Here is a 21,307-nt window from a genome sequence, read left to right as displayed (position 1 = left end):
AGAGAAACAGAAAGACAAAAAGCTGGGAGAGCCTGACAAAGTGAGCTCTCTGAGTGGAAACACCTTCCCCCCATTTTGGAGAAGAGTTTAGAAAGTTGAGATACAAGATAAAGGTGCTATGTATTGGTAGGGGGATTAAATAGACTTCACGTTGGTGTTTACAAGCAAGAAAGTCTCAACGTGGTCTGTGTTTGTAGAAGATGTGGGGGTGCAACACCCCTCTCTGTCACAGCTGGGGGCTCATCAAGGATTTCCCTGTTATCTATGCAAATGGAGAGCCTGCTGGAGAAGCCGGGGTAGAGGTCTGGCAGTCCGGGTGATGGAGGGAACACACTGAAATGGGTGGTGAAGCAGCAAGGAGAAGTCTAGAACAGGGGTTCTCAACCTTTCTGTTTCTGAGCCTCCTCTCACCTCAACAAGCTATAAATACTCCATGGCCCACTCCCAGGCCTCTGCCCTGCCAGGCATCAGAATTTGGGGCTCCTGGCTCTAGATTTTAACTCCACAGAGTGCAGGGGCTGGGGCTTTAGTGCAGGTGCTGGGCCTCAGGGCTCCAGCCTGGCTGGGCTCAGAGATTCAGCTTTCTGCCCTAAGCCCCAGCTAGTCTACTGCCAGCCCTGCTTGGCGGACCCCCTAAAACTGGCCCGGTTGAGAAATGCTGGTGTAGAAGACCCCACAGACCTTCTAACAATCCCACCAGGCAGAAAAACAGCCTTTGCTTGCCTGGTAGGTTTAACAGCAAAAGAGCCTTCAGGAATTTATACAGGAACAAGCCCAGGTCTGGCAACAACTCCTCCAAAATCTGGCGAGTCCTGTGACAGGAAATGGAAACCAGGCACAGGAGATCAGACTCTGTAAAATGGGACCTGCGAACAACCCTGATCTGGTTTTGGTTACTCTTAAAGGAGCAGCGGTGAGACCTCACTAGGACAGAACAATGTGGGCCTTTCGCCTGACACCCCATTTAACCGGGGAAGCACATATATGGCTCTTAGTGATTAGCGGGCAAGAGATTAGGACGTGATCAAGGCAGCCACGCTGGACGAGGTGGGGCCTGTCCACAGAAAAGTACTGCCAGAAATGGAGAGTTGAAAGATGGATTGAGGGATTAGGCCTCTGTGCATTTGCATAGAAATGGAAAGATTGGACCACTTACTGGTAAGGCCACATACTCAAACTGGGGGGGAGATCATGGACTGCAGGATTCTGGAAGTTTCTTCAGAGTCACCCTGAGCATACCTGAGTATAGGTTACGTGGCACCAGCCAGTTAATCTGGACCCCGCAGTTAAAGTTACAGAGGAATTTGCAGAGGCGGACATTCCCAGAGTGAGTCAGTGGTTTAAGGGGCTAAAAGATCACTCAAAGATTGCCATATGAGTCTCAAATAAAAGCTCATGTCACCAATATCATTGTGAAACACATCTACAGATGCTGTGTAAAGAGCCATGTCTATGCATTGAAAATTACATTCTTATGATCTGTGTCTAGGGACTAGTCACCAGGAAAGGTGAAAAAATGGTTTTCTTTAAGGCAAGAAATGTTTCTCCATCTGTTTGTTTACATGTAAATTAAGCATGTAGGGTTCACATTCAGTTCAGGACTGTGAGAACTTCAAAGAAAGAAAAGTAACAGGAAGGAGACAGGGAGTGGGGACCCAATTTTGGGGTACACCTCAAAGGTTTGCTCTAGTATATTTGGGGACAAAGAAGACACCTGGCATCTTTCACTTAGGAAGTAGATGGACAGCGAGACGGACAGCGGGGTCACTATCAGGCTTGGTTGAGAACGTTGGGTGAGAAACATCTTTAGACAGGAGGTTAACCTGTTGGTTAAGTTTAGTCTCTAGGACCATGTTATGATTTCATTTGATATGTAACCATTTTTTGCTTGCATTCTTACTCACTGTCACTGGAAATTCTGTTCTTTGACCATCTCTGTTCTTGTTTGCACTATAAATATATCTAAGTGCTGTGTGTTTTGCACTATAGAGTATAAGTAATAAAGTATAAAGTACAGAGTCTAAAGTATAAGAAGTAAACTGGTGTGTACTGTTCCATAGGGAACAGCACGCCCGGTAATTCTGTGGGTGTTCAGTGGATAAAGGTCTGGACACTATACGGAACGGTCAGAAGACTCGGGGGTTGGTGTGTGCCTATCACTAACCTGTACAAAGAGACTGGGGTCTGAGGAGGCCTGGATGGCAGTGCTTGTTTTGCCAGAGCCTGGTCATTTTAGGAACTGACCCACAGCAGACACAGACAAGACTTCCTCACTCTAAGGGCAGGCAATGGTAAGGTGCCTCATAACCCTGGAAATTCCTGGGGAGTGTCACACAACTCTATTGGAATTCTTTGTTTCTCTCCCTTCCTTCTAATTACCGGCAAGGGTTGCCCTCAGTATGTTGTTGGTCTTTTTGGAATAGGCTCCAGCTGCTTATCCTTGGCAAAGGCATCTTTTGTCCTGAGGTTCGGCTGACCTGCTGCAGGAGAACAGGAAACAACTCTGGGAGCAGCTCCTGCACAGCTTTGCTCGACTGCTGTGCTGACACCACCTCAAAGATGGCACATGTTGCCTGAAAGGAGAGCATGGTAAAAAATGAGATCTCCTCCCAACACCATCACACCCTCTTCTCCCCTTCTGATATCAGCTGTACTGAATTTTCACTTCTGCCGGTAACTTGAATGACTGCAAGCAACTCCCTTAACTCATGGCTCAGTTTCCCACATCTGTAAAAATGTGTATGACCTACCAAGGCATGTTGTGAGTCCTAAGGAATATTTGCAAAGCACTGTGAGAAACCTGGTTCAAAGACTTTCTAATTGCCAGATGTTATTAAGTAAATGAGCCACGTACTCTGAAACTGCCGTATTTGTTCCACAGACAGCAGAGCTGGACTCAGGGAAACAGTACATCAGAGGAGAAGTGCCCACACAGCAATATTCTACCACACTTCTAGCTTTCCATCAGCAGGATTGTCACAGGGCAGAGGAAAGCCTGAAAGGCGTGTCTGTCATCTAACTTACTGAGAGAGGTTCAGCAGCTGCCAAATGCCTGTTAGTTTCAGTCTCTGAGGTGATGCTTTCTTCTTGGCTTGTTGACGTCTTTATTTTTTCTATTAGGACCTGTAGGACCTGAGTGGCAAGCAAGGGGTCTCCCCCTAGAGATCTCCACAGCTCACTGGTGTCACTGCAATTTAACAGAAGTTACATGTGACCCCTGGACACTTTTGTGGCTCAGACTGAATGCGTCCTATTTAAGTAAAGACCAACTTTTCTCCTTGCCTATGAGGAGAAAGTTAGGAGCACTGTCCTCCTTTAACGCTCCTCCTGTTTAAATATTGAGTTTCCAGTTACAGAACTAGGTTAAGTGACCTAGTCTTACTGCAGCCTAACCATTAATACTAGACTTCCGAAGGACAGGACACAGAGCGCCAATCTCAGTTCCTGTTTTCCCACTTCCCAGTAAATATGGAATCCTGAGCATGTGGCTCCCAAAGATCCAGGGTTTGGAAGGCAAGTGGATGAAAGAAAAGCCACATTTCTACTAACTGGACATACAATTATGAGAACGAATATTCATGGCCATCCTAGTTCCCCTTCACAAAGGGTGTCCCTACCCTCTGTTTGCCAGAAGCTGGGACTGGGCAACAGGGGATGGATCATTTGACAGTTACCTGTTCTGTTCATTCCCTCTAGGACATGTGGCACTGGCCACTGTCGGAAGACAGGACACTGGGCTAGATGGACCTTTGGTCTGACCCAGTATGGCCGTTCTTATGGTCTTAGATTCCAGCACTGATAACTGATAACCCAGTTGGGGACCTTTAAATGAAATGATGGATCTGCTTCCAGTCCAGTTTTAAATCCCAAGGACAGCAACTCTATTCTAGCAGCCACACCCTGACCGATACCAAGCGGCGGTCTGATGACAATATTGGCCCTATTCTTTGTCATCAGCCAGGGATTGGACTTGAAGCTGTCATGCTACCAGGAAATCAACAGCAATTGCTAATTTCCAAAGTGAGGTCAATTCAGGTGTCTAGAGAGCCAGGCCGGTTCCAGGCACCAGCCCAGCAAGCAGCTGCTTGGGGCAGGCAATGGTGAGGGGCAGCACATCTGGGTCTTCGGTGGCAATTCAGCGGCTGGTCCCTCACTCCTTCTCGGAGCGAAGGAGTAGAGCTGCACATCGCGATCGCAGGGTTTTTTTATTCCCCGCCCTTTTTTTGCTGCTTGGGGCAGCAAAAGCCCTGGAGCCAGCCCTGCTAGAGAAGTAGATGTTTCCAACAATACTCTCCAGTTATACCAGTAAAGTTAGGTCTTTAGGATGTCAAAGCAGTTATGAATTAATGGAAACAGAATGACACTTAATTTCTCTCCACACCCCACCTTACCATGCTCTTGGACCTTCCTGGAGAAAGACCCAGGCTATTAACCATCAGGAATTATCCCAAAATATCTGCTGCTTAAATAAAGCCCTACATCTCCCAGCAAAGCTGTGGGATCCATGTTTTACCAAGATGAAGGCAATAGGTAGCCGTATATACCTGTCCATTGGCAGATGGTTGCTGAGTAGGCTGGAGATCACTGCCTCTAGGTGATGGTGAGCTAGAATAGACACTGCCTCCAGCAGGAATTGCCTCAAGCTGCCCTCCTGGATAGTAGCCATGTGGCTATATATTATATCCACAATAGCTGGCACCTGGAAGGAACAAAACCAGAAAGAAATGTCCCTTTTTCTTTCTCTCCATTCATTCTACAGAATCAAAACCTTTATTTAGACATTTGCTGCTTTTTTAGAAATTCCTCAAGAAACAAATGTTCAAATATGTCTGTGTAACTTTAACCCACAACAATTGCCCACACTTGGCTGTAAAAATTAACACTGACACACACACATACAGCGAAACCCCGCTATAACACGATGATCAGGGTCCAAAAAATTGGATCGCGCTAAATGTGGGGTCGCGGTATAGCAGGGTTTACCATTTCAAGCTGGTCAGTTTCAAGCCGGTCGATTTCTCTTGGGCAGAAAACTACTTTCATTTGCGAACTGCCCACCGCAGTAACTGAAAGGGTGGAGCTCCAGCAGCGGGGGCTCTCAGCCATGGAGGGAGAGAGGGAAACACTTGGGGAGAGCAGGGGAGACGTGCAACGGGCAGAGGAAGAGCGAGGAGCAGCTGGGGAGAGAGTGGCTCTTCTCACCAAAAGGGTAAGCGGGGGCAGGTGGGAAGAGGCAGTGGGGAAGGCACATTCCATTTTTTGCTTTTTTTTTTTCCCTTTGGGGGCACTCCAGCCCCTCTCCCTTCACAAAGCCTCTCTCTCTCTCTTTTTTCTCTCTCTCTTTTGCGCTTCCGCAGTGCTCCAGCTGCTTTTTTCTTTTTGGCCTGGGGCGGCCGGAGCCACCTTACAATCGTGTTATAGCCGAATTCGCATTATTACGGGGCGCATTATAGCAGGGTCAGGGGCGGCTCTAGCCATTTCACCACCCCAAGCACGATGGCATGCAGCGGGGGGCGCTCTGCCGGTTGCCGGTCCCATGGCTCCGGTGGACCTCCCGCAGGTGACTGGCAGAGCGCCCCCCGCAGCGTGCCGCCCCAAGCACGCGCTTTGCGTGCTGGGGCCTGGAGCCGCCCCTGAGCGGGGTTTCCCTGTACATACCAGGTAATTTAATGTGGTGGTGCCCAGCTATGCATTAAATAAACCAGCTGGCATGCACAAAAGAAGGCTTTGCCTGCCCAGATTTTGCAGGTGTGATTTAAGCAGCCAAATGCAACCATTTGCCTCGAAGGATGCACAGTTCATAAACAACCACAAGCACAAAATATGCAAGTGCTTTAAACACAGTGTGCAAATGCCTGGGACTATGAACAGGTGACGACCTCTCATATTCATTCCTAGCCCTTCACATCTTTAAAACACTGTGCAAACGTGGCAGTTCTGCTGCGAGGGTTCCCTGTCCTGAGGCCTTTCACCAGCCTTGATAGAAGATTTGTGGAGTGCTCCTTTCATCTAGCCCTAACGCACTGGGATCCAGAATAAGGCATATAAATAGTGGATCCCAAAGACACTATAGTTTTCTCCCTCCCTCCTTCTATTCTTAAAGGGTACGTCTACACACCAAAAATCCCACAGCAGTGAGTTTCAGAGCTCAGGTCAACCTGGGCCTGAGGGGCTTGCACTATGTGGCTAAAAGTGTAGCTGTTCCTGCTCGGGCTGGAGCCCAGGCTCTGAAACCTGGCAAGAGGGTGGGTCTCAGAGCCCAGGCTCCAGACTCCCTGGGAATGACTACAGGGCTATTTTTATCCAGGTAGCCCTTAGCCATAGGCCTCCTAAGAACTGGATGCCTCCAAGTGCCGGTCATTCTGTCTTCTTGTCTTTTCCACAGAGTCTGTTTTTTCAAGCCTTTCTTGGCTGAATACTGTGGCAACAAGCCAGACAAATAAATAACCAACCACCTTCCTTTTCCCTTGGATTCTCTCTGTCTATTGCTATTGATTCTGCCATTGCCTAGTTTAGGGTGGGAACAGAGATGGAATCGACTCTATGTCCGAGGGGGAGAAACAGCAAGATTTTTGTTCATTACACATGAGGGCAAAGATCTAAAAGCCTCGAGTTTAGGCAGAAAACCTCTCCAGTTTCCCGTTTTACCTTATCAAGCATGGCATCTCCACACTCCTTCAGTATAACCTTCATCCACAGTCCAGCTGCCGTGGCACAGGTGGGGCTGGCAGACAGCATACTTTCCACTGTGGCCTCAATAAAGGCTGTGGCCTGTTCGGGGGGAAAGTACTCACTAACAACCTGGGAACAAATCAAAAACAGGAGAGACTGCAATGATGTTTGGCTCCAGCACTTGTAAAAATGGAGGCCTAATATCTCTATGGAAAAATATCTATGCATCAGCAAATTGCATCCGACAAAGTGGGTATTCACCCACAGCTCGTGCTCCAATACGTCTGTTAGTCTATAAGGTGCCACAGGACTCTTTGCTGCTTTTACAGATCCAGACTAACATGGCTACCCTTCTGATTAATTAACAATTTGTTAATTAGCCTCGTGTCCAGCTAGCCATTTGGGATTAAAATTCTCTCCATAGTCTATATACTACATTTTTGTATTCTACACTAATGAGATCAGGTTCGAGGCAAAGCTTCTGTTGCACAGTTAGCACAACATTGTACTGGATATGCAGGAGGTAAGTTTCCAGTTTGTATTCTCTTAGATACACTGCATCTTTTTACAACATATACAATGAAGTCAAGAGAGGCATGCACACAAATATAGGCTAAGGCAAACCCACAAGGTGACAGAATGAAGACTGGATGGGTTCTCAGCTTGATGTTCCACTAATACAGTTTTTTCTCATGGATAGCTGGATAGGTACATGTGTGCGCATCTGCGTGTGCATTTTCATGGGCGTGCAACATTCTGTGGAATCTGGATTTTACATGGCATTCATAGCACACATCTATGAAAAGCATCTTGCTGGTTACTAGCAACGAATGCCCCTCGCCCACAGCTCGCTCCAAGTATGGAAAGGCATCATGAAAGCATAAATGTAAAATGCAGGGTGTCTGGTCACTAGAACATCCGCACAAGTTTTTTGAGTCAGTTACCCTGGCCATTTTGGAAGATGCCTGAAACAGAGCCTCGGGGTCCGGAGCTGCTGTTAGTTCTTCACGGAGACATCTCAGCTCCTCTTCCGCTGACCCCAGGTTCATGGGCTGGCCTGGAGTGGAGAAAAGGAAAAAAAGTACTGTAACGACTAATGAAACTGAACCTCTACTGCATGGATATTCATACAGGAGGATCCATGTGCTAGGCTGTTATCAGCATAGTGTAAAATCTTGGCCCCATCAAAGTCAACGGCAAAACTCCTGTTGACTATAATGGAGTCGGGATTACACCCTAAATGTCTGAAAGTTAACAGTAGTGGTATGTTATTGTGACTGATACAGGATTGAACAAGCACCGTATTCAGCTTGGAGCAGCTTTCTGGGGGTGTCTGGTTTCAGTAGCCTCTCTGCTCTCACTATTTACATCTAAGCTAATCTTCAAGTACCACTCATGCAGGTCGCTGTGGGGTTCCAAGGTAGTGGTGAATCCCGCCACCACACTCTCATTGTAAAAGAGATGGGGCTGGACAAAACCTTTGGCAGGAAACCCAGGCTCATCCGTCACTTCTAAACAATGCTGGGATTTCTATGTTGTACACTCAAAGACTGGAGTCCCTTGTTCTGTTTCTGAATCACCAACACTGTTTTTTAGGACTGATTAATAATAATTAGAAATAGGGTGACCAGATGTCCCAATTTTATAGGGACAGTCCCGATTTTGGGGTCTCTCTCTTATATAGGCTCATATTATCCCCCACCCCAGTCCTGCATGAGTTTCACATTGGCTGTCTGGTCACCCTAATTGGAAATGGCCTTAAATAATAACCAAGATCTATCCCTTTACATCTAACCATTAGGTGAAAAGAATATCCTACGCCAGGGTCGGCAACCTTTCAGAAGTGCTGTGCGAGTCTTCATTTATTCACTCGAATTTAAGGTTTCGCGTGCCAGTAAGATAATTTAATGTTTTGAGAAGGTCTCTTTCTATAAGTCTATAATATATAACTAAACTATTGTTATATGTAAAGTAAATAAGGCTTTTAAAATGTTTCAGAAGCTTCATTTAAAATTAAATTAAAATGCAGAGCCCCCCGGACTGGTGGCCAGAACCTGGGCAGTGTAAGTGCCACTGAAAATCAGCTCACCTGCCGCCTTCGGTACCCGTGCCATAGATTGCCTACCCCTGTCCCACTCTTTCACAAATGGGAAAATGGCCTACACTTACTCCAATAGCTTTGAATGCTCATGACAGAGGGCTGCTGCAAGAACTTTTTGTTTAAAGAATTAGTCCAGGAAACCCCTCCAATACAGCCAGTGGCAGGGTAAAGAGAATGAAAATGTTTAGTACCAAGGGCTTGTCTACATGGAGATAGTCAAGAAAGCTAATCCAAATTCATTTTCAAACTGCATTAGTTAAACTTCATTAAACACCTCTGGGGACACACTTATTTAAAATTAAAGGGGCCTCTTTCAGGTTAGTTTAATTCATGTAATTCACTAAAATTAAGAAGGGCCATTTTCATTCAGAATCAGAGCATCCACACGTGTTTAATGACACTTTAAAATTTACACCTTTAGTTCATTTGGATTAACTCTCCTTAGTGTCCCTGTGTAGAGACGCTCTAAGGAACTGAGCAGTTATCTACCTGGTGCAGACCATTTATTATTTGTACAGTTCCCAGAAGTGTGCCACACTCTTTACACATCATAATCGTCTCTTCTAATGAGCTATTTACAAGATGCCCACCACTCTGTTATCTAAGTGCCAACAGACAGGACAGAAAGAACTAGAGAGGCAAAAAAATGGACATTACAACAGTGAAAGAAGGTGAAGAATTACTTATACCTGCTAATGAGGAAGAATTACTTATACCTGCTAATGGTCTCCTCACCTTGTATACAGAGAAGGCAGCTGATACAGTCAAACACCCACTGACGAGACGTGGCCAGTGAATCACAGCTGTATGGTGCTATTGCTCCAATCAGAGATCCAAACTGATGAAAAGTTTCCTGAGTCTAATTAAAAAAGAATGAAGAATGAACGTTCTCCAGCTGTACTGGATTTCACTTGCCATCTTTATTGTTGATACCAGTCAGCTCTGTGTTTTTGGGGAACCAGGGCACAGTATCTAGCTTGTGTGACTCATGAAGGACACCCCCAATTCCCATCTCTGTTTGAACCAAAACCGATCAGAGAAAAGGCTTGCAGAGAACAATGAAGGGTTTGGGAGACATACCTAGACGCCTCCTGACAAGGGTGACAAGATTAAGACATCTCCATTTGCATACAGAATGAAGAACAGAGACAACTCCGCATGCCTCAACTGCATGAAAGATGGAATAGGGATTAGCATAAAGAATGAAGAACAGAGAACCGCACTGAACTCTGGGACCAGAAAGCAGGGACGCATTGAATCATGGGAATCCCTGCTCCAGATGCTAATGAACCTACGCCTGCACACACACTCAGCTCAGCAATTATCAGACCAATTCTAGTAATAAATCTTTGACTCATATCCCAAAATACTGAAGCAGCCTAGTTGCCTTGTGAGCTCCTCGGAAGAAAACAACACCCATAGCCAAGAATGATCAGCTCCTATTGACTAGCCTAAAGAAAACCTTTGAGCCACTGGGGTTTACCTGCATATAAACAAATCTAGTGTTCTCCTTCAACCACTGTATTTTCTCTACAAACTCCCCTACCTATGCCTGTTAAAATATTCTGATGGGAGACTCAAATTGCATCAGTCTCCACTGGGATTTCCACCTTCCTGACTGATCGTGCTGGGGCTCTGCCTGTCTCCAGCACTCAGGACCCAGCCATCACCATCACCTGGGAACCCCGACCAGTTCAAGCCTCATGGAGTGGGTGAGATCCATCTCTCTCTCTCTCTGTTTTCTTTCCTACCTCAGGTATTAACCTTTAAAATGTAGCTGCTATGTTTGTTTAGCCCTCCTGGTGTGGTTATCACTATGATTCAATCAATAACTGTTATGGGTCAGCTGGTCTCTCTCTCTCTCAGTCATTTTACTCTGTGGAACTTCTTGTACCTAAAAGATCCTGTAGTGCCCCAAAATACAGTGGGGTTGCTCATCAAATGGGTTACTACCAGTACAATTGTAATGTGAAAGTGTGATAGGAATGTGTTAAACTTGGAGTGGGTATGGAAAGTGCTGCTGAACCCAGCCTGTGAGTTGATCATGACCAGCTTGAAATGCTGCTCAGCCCAGCCCCACTGAATGCAGGGACATATGAGGGGATCAGCTGGGAGTGCTGATTGACTTGCTCTGCTAGTGTGTGTGCATGTTCGTCTAGTTCTAGTTATTAAAACCTAGTCCTGCAGGAGAGCTCCATTCTTGTAGAAGGAAGGAGTAGAACACACAAGTGACAGCTACAGCAGCTTACTATTAGCACAGATGAGCCTAAGAACAAAGTAATGCATCTGGTAACATTGTGCCTCTGATTCCTGTACTGAACTGGGTATGACCCAATTGTAATACAAACGGATGGGGTCTAAATTAGCTGTTATCACTCAAAGTAAGAGACCTCAGAGTCATTGTGTACAGTTCTCTGAAAATCTACTCACTGCAATGCACATTGGTGAAGCTAATTAACAACAAGAAATATAAGAGGACACTTAAATGATCACAGATCTAGTGTTGATAGAATAAGCAAAAGCATTTCTTCACACAATGCAGTCAACCTATTGAACCTCTCACCCGGAGAGGTTGATGAGGTAAGGTATAACTACAACAAAAAAGAAGAGATGAGTCTGATGAGGATACAGGGTCCATCTGTGCTACCTAGCTGCTTTATGTAGATGGCTTGAGCGCTGCCACTCTTATGTTTTATGTTCTTAGCGGATTACATAGAAATTCAGCTTTAGCATCCTGGGAGCATAAGAACCAAGAAGACCAGTTTGTGACACTGGCAGACCAGTCAACCTGTGTATGACCCATAATAACTTAACAAGACACTTCTCAAGTTTGAGATGAATCTGGGCCCGTGTATGTGATGTCTGCTGTAGACTGTCTGATGGGAGCTGTCTAGCACATTGCATGCTGTTTGATGTCTGCTGCTGTGGTCTATTTCCTGGGCAACTTCTCCCACATTGATTGGCAAAATGACAGAGAGGAGCATTTCTTTTTATTAATTTGAATAAGAGCAGAGAAGTCTCCCCAGCCCAGCTCCTTTTATAACTTCATTTTTACACTGAACGTGCATCAAACTCCCCACCCCTCAGCTCTTCACGATATTCTGTTCATGTCTGAGGAACAGGAAGTTTCCTCTGAATGAGTTTCCATACACAGGGCTTAACTCAATATTCATGAATTCCTCTTAGAAGAAGTGATCAGTTTCCACTGGTTCTCCTGGATTTGGCTACTGCAGTGGTGATTTTCTTGCCGCTCCAAGTAGTGTCAAGGACACTATAAGAACCTGGTCCCAATCCAGCCCTGGCATAAAATGGCATAGCTTCCGTGGATTTCAGTGGGGCACATGCCCACTTATCCCAGGAAGAATTTGGTGCTTTCTCCCTAAAATTCACTCCATTGTGGAAAATTCCTCCACAACTGAAGCTTGACCCCCTAAATCTCTGACTCTTTCCTGCTGTAACACAAGAAACAATCTGCACCACGGTTCAATGATCTACTCACTTTAAACATTTCCTGGAACCAGTCTGCGGTTGGTTCTTCCTCCAGCAAAGTCTCCACTAGCTTGCCAAGGGCTTCCAAGGACCTCACGTAGAGTGACTGAAACCAGAAAAGAAGGAGTGAGGCTCAGCACAGATCATTTGTGTGTGTGGGCTGGGGAAAGCTAACCATAACCTTGCCAGGGAGGCCATGTGTGACTGCCATCACCCAGTGCCTGCTGGGCAGAAATACAGTGGATGGTGCCGGAGGAGAATTGTTGTCACGTACTTGTATATGCAGAGCATCCTTTGCTGTCCCGTCTTCCTCTTTCATCTTCTCCAAGGGAGGAAGGGGAAATAAACTTTTGAAGCACTGACCAAGGAGCTCACGGTTTTCCTCCATGGTCAGAGATGGTTTGAGCTTGCTGGCAGAAGAAAGATAGAGAGAAAAGTCATGTATTAGACTCAGTACCACCTCCAAGTAAAAGAAATGGGTCCAATGACTAGAGATTGTCCCAATCTAGAACCCCAAGTCCAAACAACCCTTCACTTTGCACCTCTATTAAGTATTGGCTCCTCTAGAAGTAAACCTAAAACTTCAAATCTCCTTTTAGAGAAACCCACAAGCTTCCTCCCCCCTGCCAGCTAGCCAGACACCTCCCTCCCCATCTGAACTCTGCTCCATTGTACTGCATGCCCCACAACCTCCAATCTTGTGTCTTTCGAGCACAAACCCCCAAATGGACACATTCAAATCCTTAAGAACTGAAGTCCTGCTGGTGAGCAGCATGTGAGCCACAGGGCCACCCAGAGGATTCAGGGGGCCTGGGGTCTTCGGCAACGGGGAATTGCCGCTGAAGGCCCAGCACTTCGGCAGTGGGTCCCTGGGCGGAAGTTCCCCCCGCCGCCGAATTGCTGCCGAAGACTGGGCCCCCGTGAGAGTTTTCCAGGGCCCACGGAGTGAAGGACCCCACTCCAGGGGCCCTGAAAAAACTCTCGTGGGGGCCCCTGCAGGGCCCGGGACCTGGGGCAAATTGCCCCATTTGCTCTCCCCGGGCGGCCCTGGTGAGCCAAACCCTGCAGGCATTAGACTGCTTCCAACCTGACTTTCATGAATTAACAAATAAGAAGGCATCACAGTGCCAGGAAATATGGCAGAAAATAGCCTACCTCAGATGTCCAATGGCAAGAACTGCCTGGTAGCGAACTGGAGATGTCAGGGAATCCAGTGGTTCCGTTTTAATGAAGTCCTGAAATGCATGAATGGGGACATCAAAAATGGGAAATGGATTTGAAAGGCAGAGAGGCCTTCCTCTCACACCCTGAAACAGGGCCATATGCCAGACCTGGAATAAACAGACACCGTGCCCAGCAGGCTCTCTGCCTCAGCAATGGACCGTAGGGCCATCTGCAGGCTATACAGAGGACAGAAAGAGAACTCACAAGACACAAGCCATTCCTTCCAGTTACAGCCCACAATATATGTCAGCATCCCTGCCAAGCTCAGAGTGGACCCAGCATTCTGGGTGCCATGCAGGTAGCTCATGAGACTGCAGTAGTACAGTCACAGCCAATGGATAAAATATCATCTCCCCAGAAAACCAGTCTCATTACATTACAACAAACTCTCTTGTACTTCAGTCCTCAAAGCTCCTAATCACTCACCAACATGTAGCCAAGGAGCTCCAGTTTGTATGAGAATTCGAACTCTTGGGAGTCTCTGGTCTCCAAGATGGCACAGCTAATCTCCATGACATTCTGGATGAGGGTTAATTTTAGGTTCATGTCCTACATAATCCAGAAGGAGAAACAAGAGGATGTGGATGAGAAACTGAGAGAAGAACCAGAGTCCAGAAGATAAAGATCAGGAATTAAATCTAGCCTCGGGAGAGGAGAGAGGTGTCCCCAGACCCCAGAAGGTAGTGGACTCTGGCTCTGCACCCACCTCAGAAGAAGAGAAAACCCAGGTTCATCAAATAAATCCAGGCCTGCTTACACCAGAGCAGCCAGGACTCCTGCTTGATGTAGCAAGGAAACCAAGCTCTGTGCAATTTAAACAAGCAACTTGTGTACAGAAAATGCAAGAGCTGAGGGCAGATTATTTAGAATGTACCTTGTTCGCAACAGTGATGCCCAGCACCTGAAAAACGAAACACAAAACAGCTATTAGCAATGTAGATAGTCCCACATAACACACATCCTCAAAATGTCCTGGCTGGTGAATATGGAGCAGAGAGAAATCACTATTGTTAAATCTTCCAAAAGGCAGGAAAGGTATCCAGAGAGGGTGTTTTGCAGAGGTCAATATCAGGGGCCCATCCTCTGTAGTATTTGCATTTGTGAACTACTGGAAGATCTCAGTTTGGTTCAACTGTTTTTGGCAATGCCTAAGTGAGAGTCTCAGTTAGACAAGGCAGTACTGAATGGCAAAGTGACGTGGAGAGGTTGCATTGAGATGAGAGTCAGGACCAGCAGTCAGGCACCTGGGGAACAGAAATAAAGCACACAGACAAACAAGACAACAGATAAGAGGTAAGGGAAGTAGTGAGAAAATCAACTAAATACAGGCTAGCACTAGTCTCTCTTGGGTAGCAAAAGATAGAGCTAGATACACATCCATATGAGAGGAGTTAGAGTGTTATTCTGAATAGCCTGAGTGTCACTGCATCTGAATTACTGTGTAGCTGGGGTCTACAGAATTTCAGAATTATATAGAAAAACTAGAGAGAATACAAAGAAGAGCAACAAAAATGATACAACATGTGACAGCTCACGCTCCATCCATTACAGGTTTAAATTTGAGTTATGTGACACTTATCACGCAAAAACTCTTACCTGACAACTGGCTCTGTAATGGAGAAGGATGTTCTTTGTGATGTCTGCCTCTACTCGGGAGAGAAGCTGTTCTTTTGGAGCATGGACAGCCACGCTGCTGTAGGTCAGCATCAGGGTGCTGCGAGTCTGGCCTCTTCTCCCATGGTGGTAGTCCTAGACAATCAGAAAGTTCTTCTGATGCCTTTTGCTTTGGAATTCTGATCTGCTGCTGACCGAGGAATTCCTCACAGCAGCAATAGCAGCTTGCACTTGCAAAGCTCTTTTCAGCCAAAGATCTCAAACCACTTGCAAAAAGTATTTAAGCAATATAATAACTGTGAGGCGTGGAGATATTAGTATCTCCATCATTCCCACTAGGTAACTCTGACACAGAGAGCCTAAAATGCTGAACCTACAGCAGTGAAGTACACGGGAGCTTAGTCATTGACACTGGTGGGTACAAGATCAGGCGCTAAATGTCTTGCCTAAGGATGCACTGTGAGTAAATGGCAGAGCCAGCAGTGGAAGCCCAGAGGCCTAGTCTCCTGCTCTAGCCTCTAGATCAGTGGTTTTCAACCAGGGCTACTTGTGTACCCCTGAGGGTCTGCAGAGGTCTTCCAGGGGGTTTATCAACTCATCTAGCTATTTGCCTAGTTTTACAGCAGACTACAAAGAATGCAAGTACAATATTTATATTCCAGTTGATTTATTTTATAATTATATGGTAAAAATGAGAAAATAAGCAATTTTCAGTAATAATGTGCTATGACACTTTTTAATAGTTTTATGCCTCATTTTGTAAGCAAGTAGTTTTTAAGGGAGGTGAAATTTGGGGTACACAAGACAAATCAGACTCCTGAAAGGGGTACACTAATCTGGACAGGTTGAGAACCACTGCTCTAAATCACAGGTTCCATAATTGTCATTCGTAGACCACTGGTGGTCTACCTAAAGCAGGTTGGTTGGCCACATGTTGCTTGCCACGCCTCCTCATTTCCAGCTACTAACTGGGATTAAAAAAACGCTAAAAATACCTTAAATGCTTTTCCATGCAAGCAACTGAGGTAGTTCCCACACATTGTGCATGGGAGGGGCGCTCAAGCCATGAGACATCAGATGATAAAAATCATTTGAGAGAACCCCAGCTCCAGAGTGTGCTCCTCTCTGCTTAACTGCAGGCGTCACGTAGAACGCACACACTGGGGGACAATGCAAGCTGAGCAGAGCAGACACTACCCCGGGGCTGCTGCCCCTGCTATAGAGGGAGAGGAAGTTGGAGAGAACCCCCTGGCTCCTTTACCTTCAGGCGGCTGATGAACCCAGAAATCTTCACCTTGCTCACTGTAGCCCCAAACTCCTGAAGTGCGTTCAGGGTGAGGTCCAAGTGGCTCTCAGCAGAGAGTGCGAGGATGGAAATGACTCCCTGTCACCCAAGAAAAATACTGGTTAGGATCTAACCCACAAGTCCATTCCTTTCAGCTGAAGGAGTGTAAAGCGCCAGTCAGGCATCAGATCCGTGGGCAGCGGGGGCTGAGTGAAACAGCAACGAAGAGGATATGAAGCAAAATAGCATCTGTCCCAGGCCAGCTCAGAGCTGAGCCCCACAGGGAGCATTCAGGGATTACTTGGTAAAGCGGGGAGAGGGACAGGGTCCTCACCTGTCTCTCAGGGGCTTCCATATAATCTGTTGCTGTCAAAAATTGATGAAGCTGTGATTTAATATGGACCAGGTCCTGGCAAACTGCTAAGGACGTTCCTAGCGCCTTATACAGGAAACTCTGAAAGAAAGAGACCGGCATTGAGATACCAGTAACAGAATGTGCCAGTCAGTACAGACCCAGCTCAGCAACACTCAGGAAAGAACAAGATAGCCAAGTCCAAGCACTCATACTGCAGAAACATCCCATCATCTAGCCCAGCCAGAGAACCAACAATGCAGCACAGACGAGCAGCCTGTCCAAGCAAATATTGGATGGGCAGGGGGGCAAGAGAGCAGGGAACAAGTAAAAACAAATTTTATATGCAGAATAAAATATAAAGTAATGAAGCCTTCAGAGAAGCCTTATGCAGCCCCCCAATCAGAATTTCAAGGAAAATTAACTAGAAACTAAGCCTTAACAGAGAACAAACCTTCTCAAGGGAGGGGCTGGCATAGCTGGCCATCTGCTTGTTCAACTCAAGGCTTATCTGGCTGCTCCAGGCACTGTCGTCTATCATCCCCAGAGATGTTCTTAGGAACTGAGTGTAAAAGAAGAGAGTTAAAGCAGATGGTTAATTGCAAGAATTTGGGGGTTGTTGTGGGGGTTTGTTTGTTTATTTGTTTGGTGTTTTTTTCCTTCCTTGTTCTCTCTTGTAAACTTTCCAATATTCAGGTGTCATGGGAAGGTTATTTCCCTATTGAGAACTATAAACATCGACAACCCAGATTTCCTCTGCTGTTGTTCTTTAACCTTTGTGTGATGATTCCTCTCAGTCCTCAAATCCAGATGAACAGTGAATTGGAGAATGAGATGGAGCCAAGAAATCTGACCATTGAGGAGTGATTTTATAGTGGATGGAGGATGGGCCTAGTAAACTTTGAGCAAAGGGCTCTGGACTACGAAGGACCAGGCACCTTCTCTGAAGTGCTATGAACCCATTCTGCCACCTCCTGAGGGTCCCCAGGGTTGTGAGGTACCTCACTACCCCTGCCCTTAGCATGAGAAAGCCTTCTCTGTGCCTGCCAGGTGTCAGCTCCTGACTCAGCCAGCCACAGGAAACACAAGCACGCCCTTCTCACCCCATCCAGGTTCCACTCTCCTTCTACAGATAAGCAATCGGTACAGTCCAACCGCCGAGCCCTCTCTGCAGCTCCACAATGTCCAGCCCCTGTTCCACTGGACACTCACAGAATTCATAGGTTTGCTACACATCACCTTACCAGTTTCACCTCAGCATCACCGCTCCATTTCACACACTTAGATACATTTATAGTGAAAACAAGCAGAGTTCAATTGACAAAGATCAGAGAGTTGAGAAGCAGCAAGTAAAATTAATGTAAACAAATGGTTACTTAAAAATAAAATCCTAACACACTTCTAGAGCTTGAACTTAGATAACCAAACATTCCCCTGTCTCACAAAGGATAGCTCCCCCAAATCTCTCTCCCAGCATGAAACACCCAGACCAAAGATCATCCTCCATTCATAAGACAAGGAGCTGTCAGTTCGTCCAATAGATGAAGGATACCTGGGGCCAGATACCTCTGGACCTCCAGATATAGTTCCACGCATTCATTGTCTTCATTTGAAAACAGGTTTTTCTTGTATCAAATCTCCTCTGGAGACCTCACAATCACTTGATTAGAATTTTCCTCTGTTGATTAGCATCCACTGTGAATAATTACTCACAGGCAGATAAGCGTCTCCTGCCTGAAAGAAACTTGTTTATCACTTTCTGGTGACCAGCCCGAACTCACAGACCTTAAAAGCATCAATTTCAGTATAGAACCATAGCGCCTTATATATTATCCATCCAATCACTGTGCAATGCTTATGATGAGCCGTGTGACACAGGTATCCAGTAAAGGCTTTACATGACACCCTTTGATTATATAGAGATCAGATCCAGGGAATCAAAGGTAATAATTGGAGATGTACCAATCTCCTAGAACTGGAAGGGACCTGGAAAGGTCATGGAGTCCAGCCCCCTGCCTTCACTAGCAGGACCAATTTTTGCCCCAGACCTCTAAGTGGCCCCCTCAAGGATTAAACTCACAACCCTGTGTTTAGCAGGCCATACTCAAACCACTGAGCTATCCCTCCCCAATCCTGTAGCCTAAGTCAGTGGACACCCAAAGGACCAGGAGTCACACCCTCATCTCCCATTGAAGTCAGCCAGAGGTTAGTAACTTTCAGCACTTTGCTGTTTCAGGCCCTAATTTTGAACAGCAGCCAGGAAATCTCAGAAACCTCACAAGAAAACCTAATCTTAGTTGATTTTTTAGCCCAAAGAATTTCAAAGGAGGCTGGATCTGGAATGGGGAACTCCAGAGTGTAATCCAACCCCAAATGGAACTGCAAACCTTCTGGGGCGTATTTGTCACTAGGTCCCTTCCTTTCACTTTCAGCACTCGCCATCAAAGTGTTCCTTGTCTGGATTTACACGAGGCTGCAAAGAGCTCTTTCTGAGCAGAAAGGCTTCTCCCTGAGATACAGTCACCAAACCCTGTCTTGTCTCTTTTCCTTTGGGGTTTCTCACAGCAAATTTTCTTTGAGTGGCAAAGAAAAAAAGAATCCTTTCTATGTCCCCCAGTGGTGCATTAGCACCATGAGCATGCTGGTTTTCTGGTTATGTTGTGTGTTGTTCCCAGTGGTAACGCAGAGTTATTTATAACTAGCGCTGGTTGAACAATGGTAAGTCCATTTCACAAAGCAAGTGGGAGTTTTTTGTTTTCTTGATTTTTCAACACACACATGAAAAGTGAAAGAAACAAAAATATTTTGCTTTTCAAAATAAAAAATGACTATTATTCAGTTCTTTGTTTTCCCCCTTTCCTTCCCTTTATCCCTCGTCCCCAGGCCTTTCCTCCCCTCTTCCACTTTGTGACTGAAAAAGCCGGGGTGGGGGGAGAGGAGGCAGGGGGAAGGAGACAAACAGGAAAGCAAATGAAAAAAAACCAAAAAAATCAACTTCAGTTAAAAAAAAAACTGAACATTTTCCAGTTGGGTTGGGTTTTGTTTTGTTTTGTGTTAAAAAAAAAAAAATTTGAAAGTCTCCCATGAAAATAAAAAGGCCAGTTTTCACTGAACAAAAGTTGCAAATGAAATGGTTTGACCAGCTCTGCTTAGAATGAATAGTTTATCATTAATATTTTCCCCAGCTGATACATTTGGAGGGGGGAAGGAGGGCTGTGACAATATAGCTGAAAGCCATCTTGTACCTGAAGCAGCATCTGCTCCCACCGCGCGTGGTCCAGGGAATTCTCTGTGTTTCCTATGAAGCAGGAGGCAAAACAATAATATCAGCTAGGTTAGCAAGAAGAGTCGTCCCAGGAATCTCCTTTGCAATCAGTCCTTCGAAAACCCCTGCTCTGCCAAGCTGTAACATGCCTGGGCTTTCAAGGCTAAATGGGACCTACGCCAAGTTCTTTGTTGGACCAACAGAAAGTATCATGTTATGTACCCTGCTGGCATTTTTATTCAGGGTCAGTCAACCCACCAGGAGTGAGATGCTGAGCACTCCCAATTCCTTTTGACTTTAATGGGAGCTGAGGGTACTTAGCATCTCAGAAAACTGTTCAGCACATCAGAAGACTGGGTTTAATGGGAATACAAACTTTTCCTGCATAATAAAAGATTCTGGACTTGATCCTAACTTGATGTAAATCGGTGTAGCTTCACTGAAGTCAATGGAATTATACTGATTTACATCAGCTGAGAATCTGGCCCCGTTTCTGAATGCCCAGCTCTAACCTACCCTTCTTTAATGTCGGCACAAGGCAGTACTGGGGACTCTGTACAGCAACAACTAGAGAAGATACAGCTCATTTTTTAAATCTTTTTTTGACTATCAAACCCACTTGAACATTGTGGGGTCTGACCTTCATCAGAAACATATCGGGTTTGTGCTCCACGTAGGGTCTGTCATACTCCACAGAGACTACACTGGCACAACCACGTCATTGGAGTTCTGCTGGCATAACCCCATAGTGTAGATGCAGCTACACTGACTGAGGAGGTCAATAGATTCATACCACTGTAAAACTGCTGAAAGACATTATTAGGCCCACAATACCTAGAGTCTACATGGGCACCCACTTGGCCAACCTAGCTTTTATGGCTCAGGTTTCCTTACAGAAAGAAAAACTCTGGGTTTTTAATTGAATCACCCTTGAAAGTAAACATGGGGTTTAATTTTCAGAAACATTCAGTTTGCAAAATCAGACTATATATGGAACCCCAAAATATTTCACTAACCTCCAACTTCACGTGTAATTCACCTTCCCAAACATTAACCTAGCAAAGGTGTGGGGGGAACTGCTGTAAAATTTCCATTCAGCTGAAACCTTCCTGGCCTGATTCTGCCCGGATTGAATTGGCTTCAGTGGTTTAACTCTAGATTTAGCCCAGTGGTTCACAGTTATCCAGATGAAGGAAAAGTGAGGGCCTAGAAGCCCAATTTCAATTCCCCACTGTTCCCACATACTGCAACAGGAATGGCACAACACGTGTCGATACGAAGCTGCATTTTCTGGCTTCCCTTCTA

At 45.8% G+C, this 21,307-nt stretch overlaps 2 protein-coding genes and 2 long non-coding RNA genes across 5 annotated transcripts in view; all 4 read right to left on the bottom strand.

Annotated features, from left to right (window-relative positions):
* The window catches only part of LOC120379924 (maestro heat-like repeat-containing protein family member 2A), a 270,114-nt gene that overhangs the window by 104,762 nt on the left and 144,045 nt on the right, over nucleotides 1–21,307 (bottom strand). The gene's annotated exons all lie outside the window — the stretch shown is intronic.
* Nucleotides 1–21,307, bottom strand: part of LOC120380267 (maestro heat-like repeat-containing protein family member 2B) — a 132,100-nt gene that overhangs the window by 790 nt on the left and 110,003 nt on the right. The window contains exons 1-4 of one of the 2 annotated variants that reach the window (XM_039497819.1): nucleotides 7,617–7,670; nucleotides 6,649–6,801; nucleotides 4,545–4,699; nucleotides 2,380–2,573 (exon numbers count right to left, since the gene is read on the bottom strand). In XM_039497819.1, the coding sequence (XP_039353753.1) occupies nucleotides 2,435–2,573; nucleotides 4,545–4,699; nucleotides 6,649–6,801; nucleotides 7,617–7,625 (456 nt within the window). In that variant the 5' untranslated portion in view covers nucleotides 7,626–7,670 and the 3' untranslated portion in view covers nucleotides 2,380–2,434. Of the gene's footprint in view, nucleotides 1–2,379; nucleotides 2,574–4,544; nucleotides 4,700–6,648; nucleotides 6,802–7,616; nucleotides 7,671–21,307 lie in introns of those variants that run through there. The other variant, XM_039497818.1, reaches the window with a different exon arrangement.
* Nucleotides 7,671–9,892, bottom strand: LOC120380276. Its single transcript, XR_005587686.1, has 3 exons — nucleotides 9,854–9,892; nucleotides 9,509–9,632; nucleotides 7,671–7,729 (listed from the first exon to the last, which is right to left on the bottom strand). It is a non-coding gene; the product is annotated as an uncharacterized LOC120380276 (long non-coding RNA).
* Nucleotides 13,438–15,113, bottom strand: LOC120380273. Its single transcript, XR_005587683.1, has 4 exons — nucleotides 15,083–15,113; nucleotides 14,361–14,387; nucleotides 13,913–14,035; nucleotides 13,438–13,497 (listed from the first exon to the last, which is right to left on the bottom strand). It is a non-coding gene; the product is annotated as an uncharacterized LOC120380273 (long non-coding RNA).

This window comes from Mauremys reevesii, linkage group 13 (assembly GCF_016161935.1).
Source record: "Mauremys reevesii isolate NIE-2019 linkage group 13, ASM1616193v1, whole genome shotgun sequence".
NCBI lineage: Eukaryota > Metazoa > Chordata > Testudines > Geoemydidae > Mauremys > Mauremys reevesii.
The sequence above is the reverse complement of the archived record's forward strand: the minus strand, read 5'-3'. Positions and strand labels throughout refer to the sequence as shown.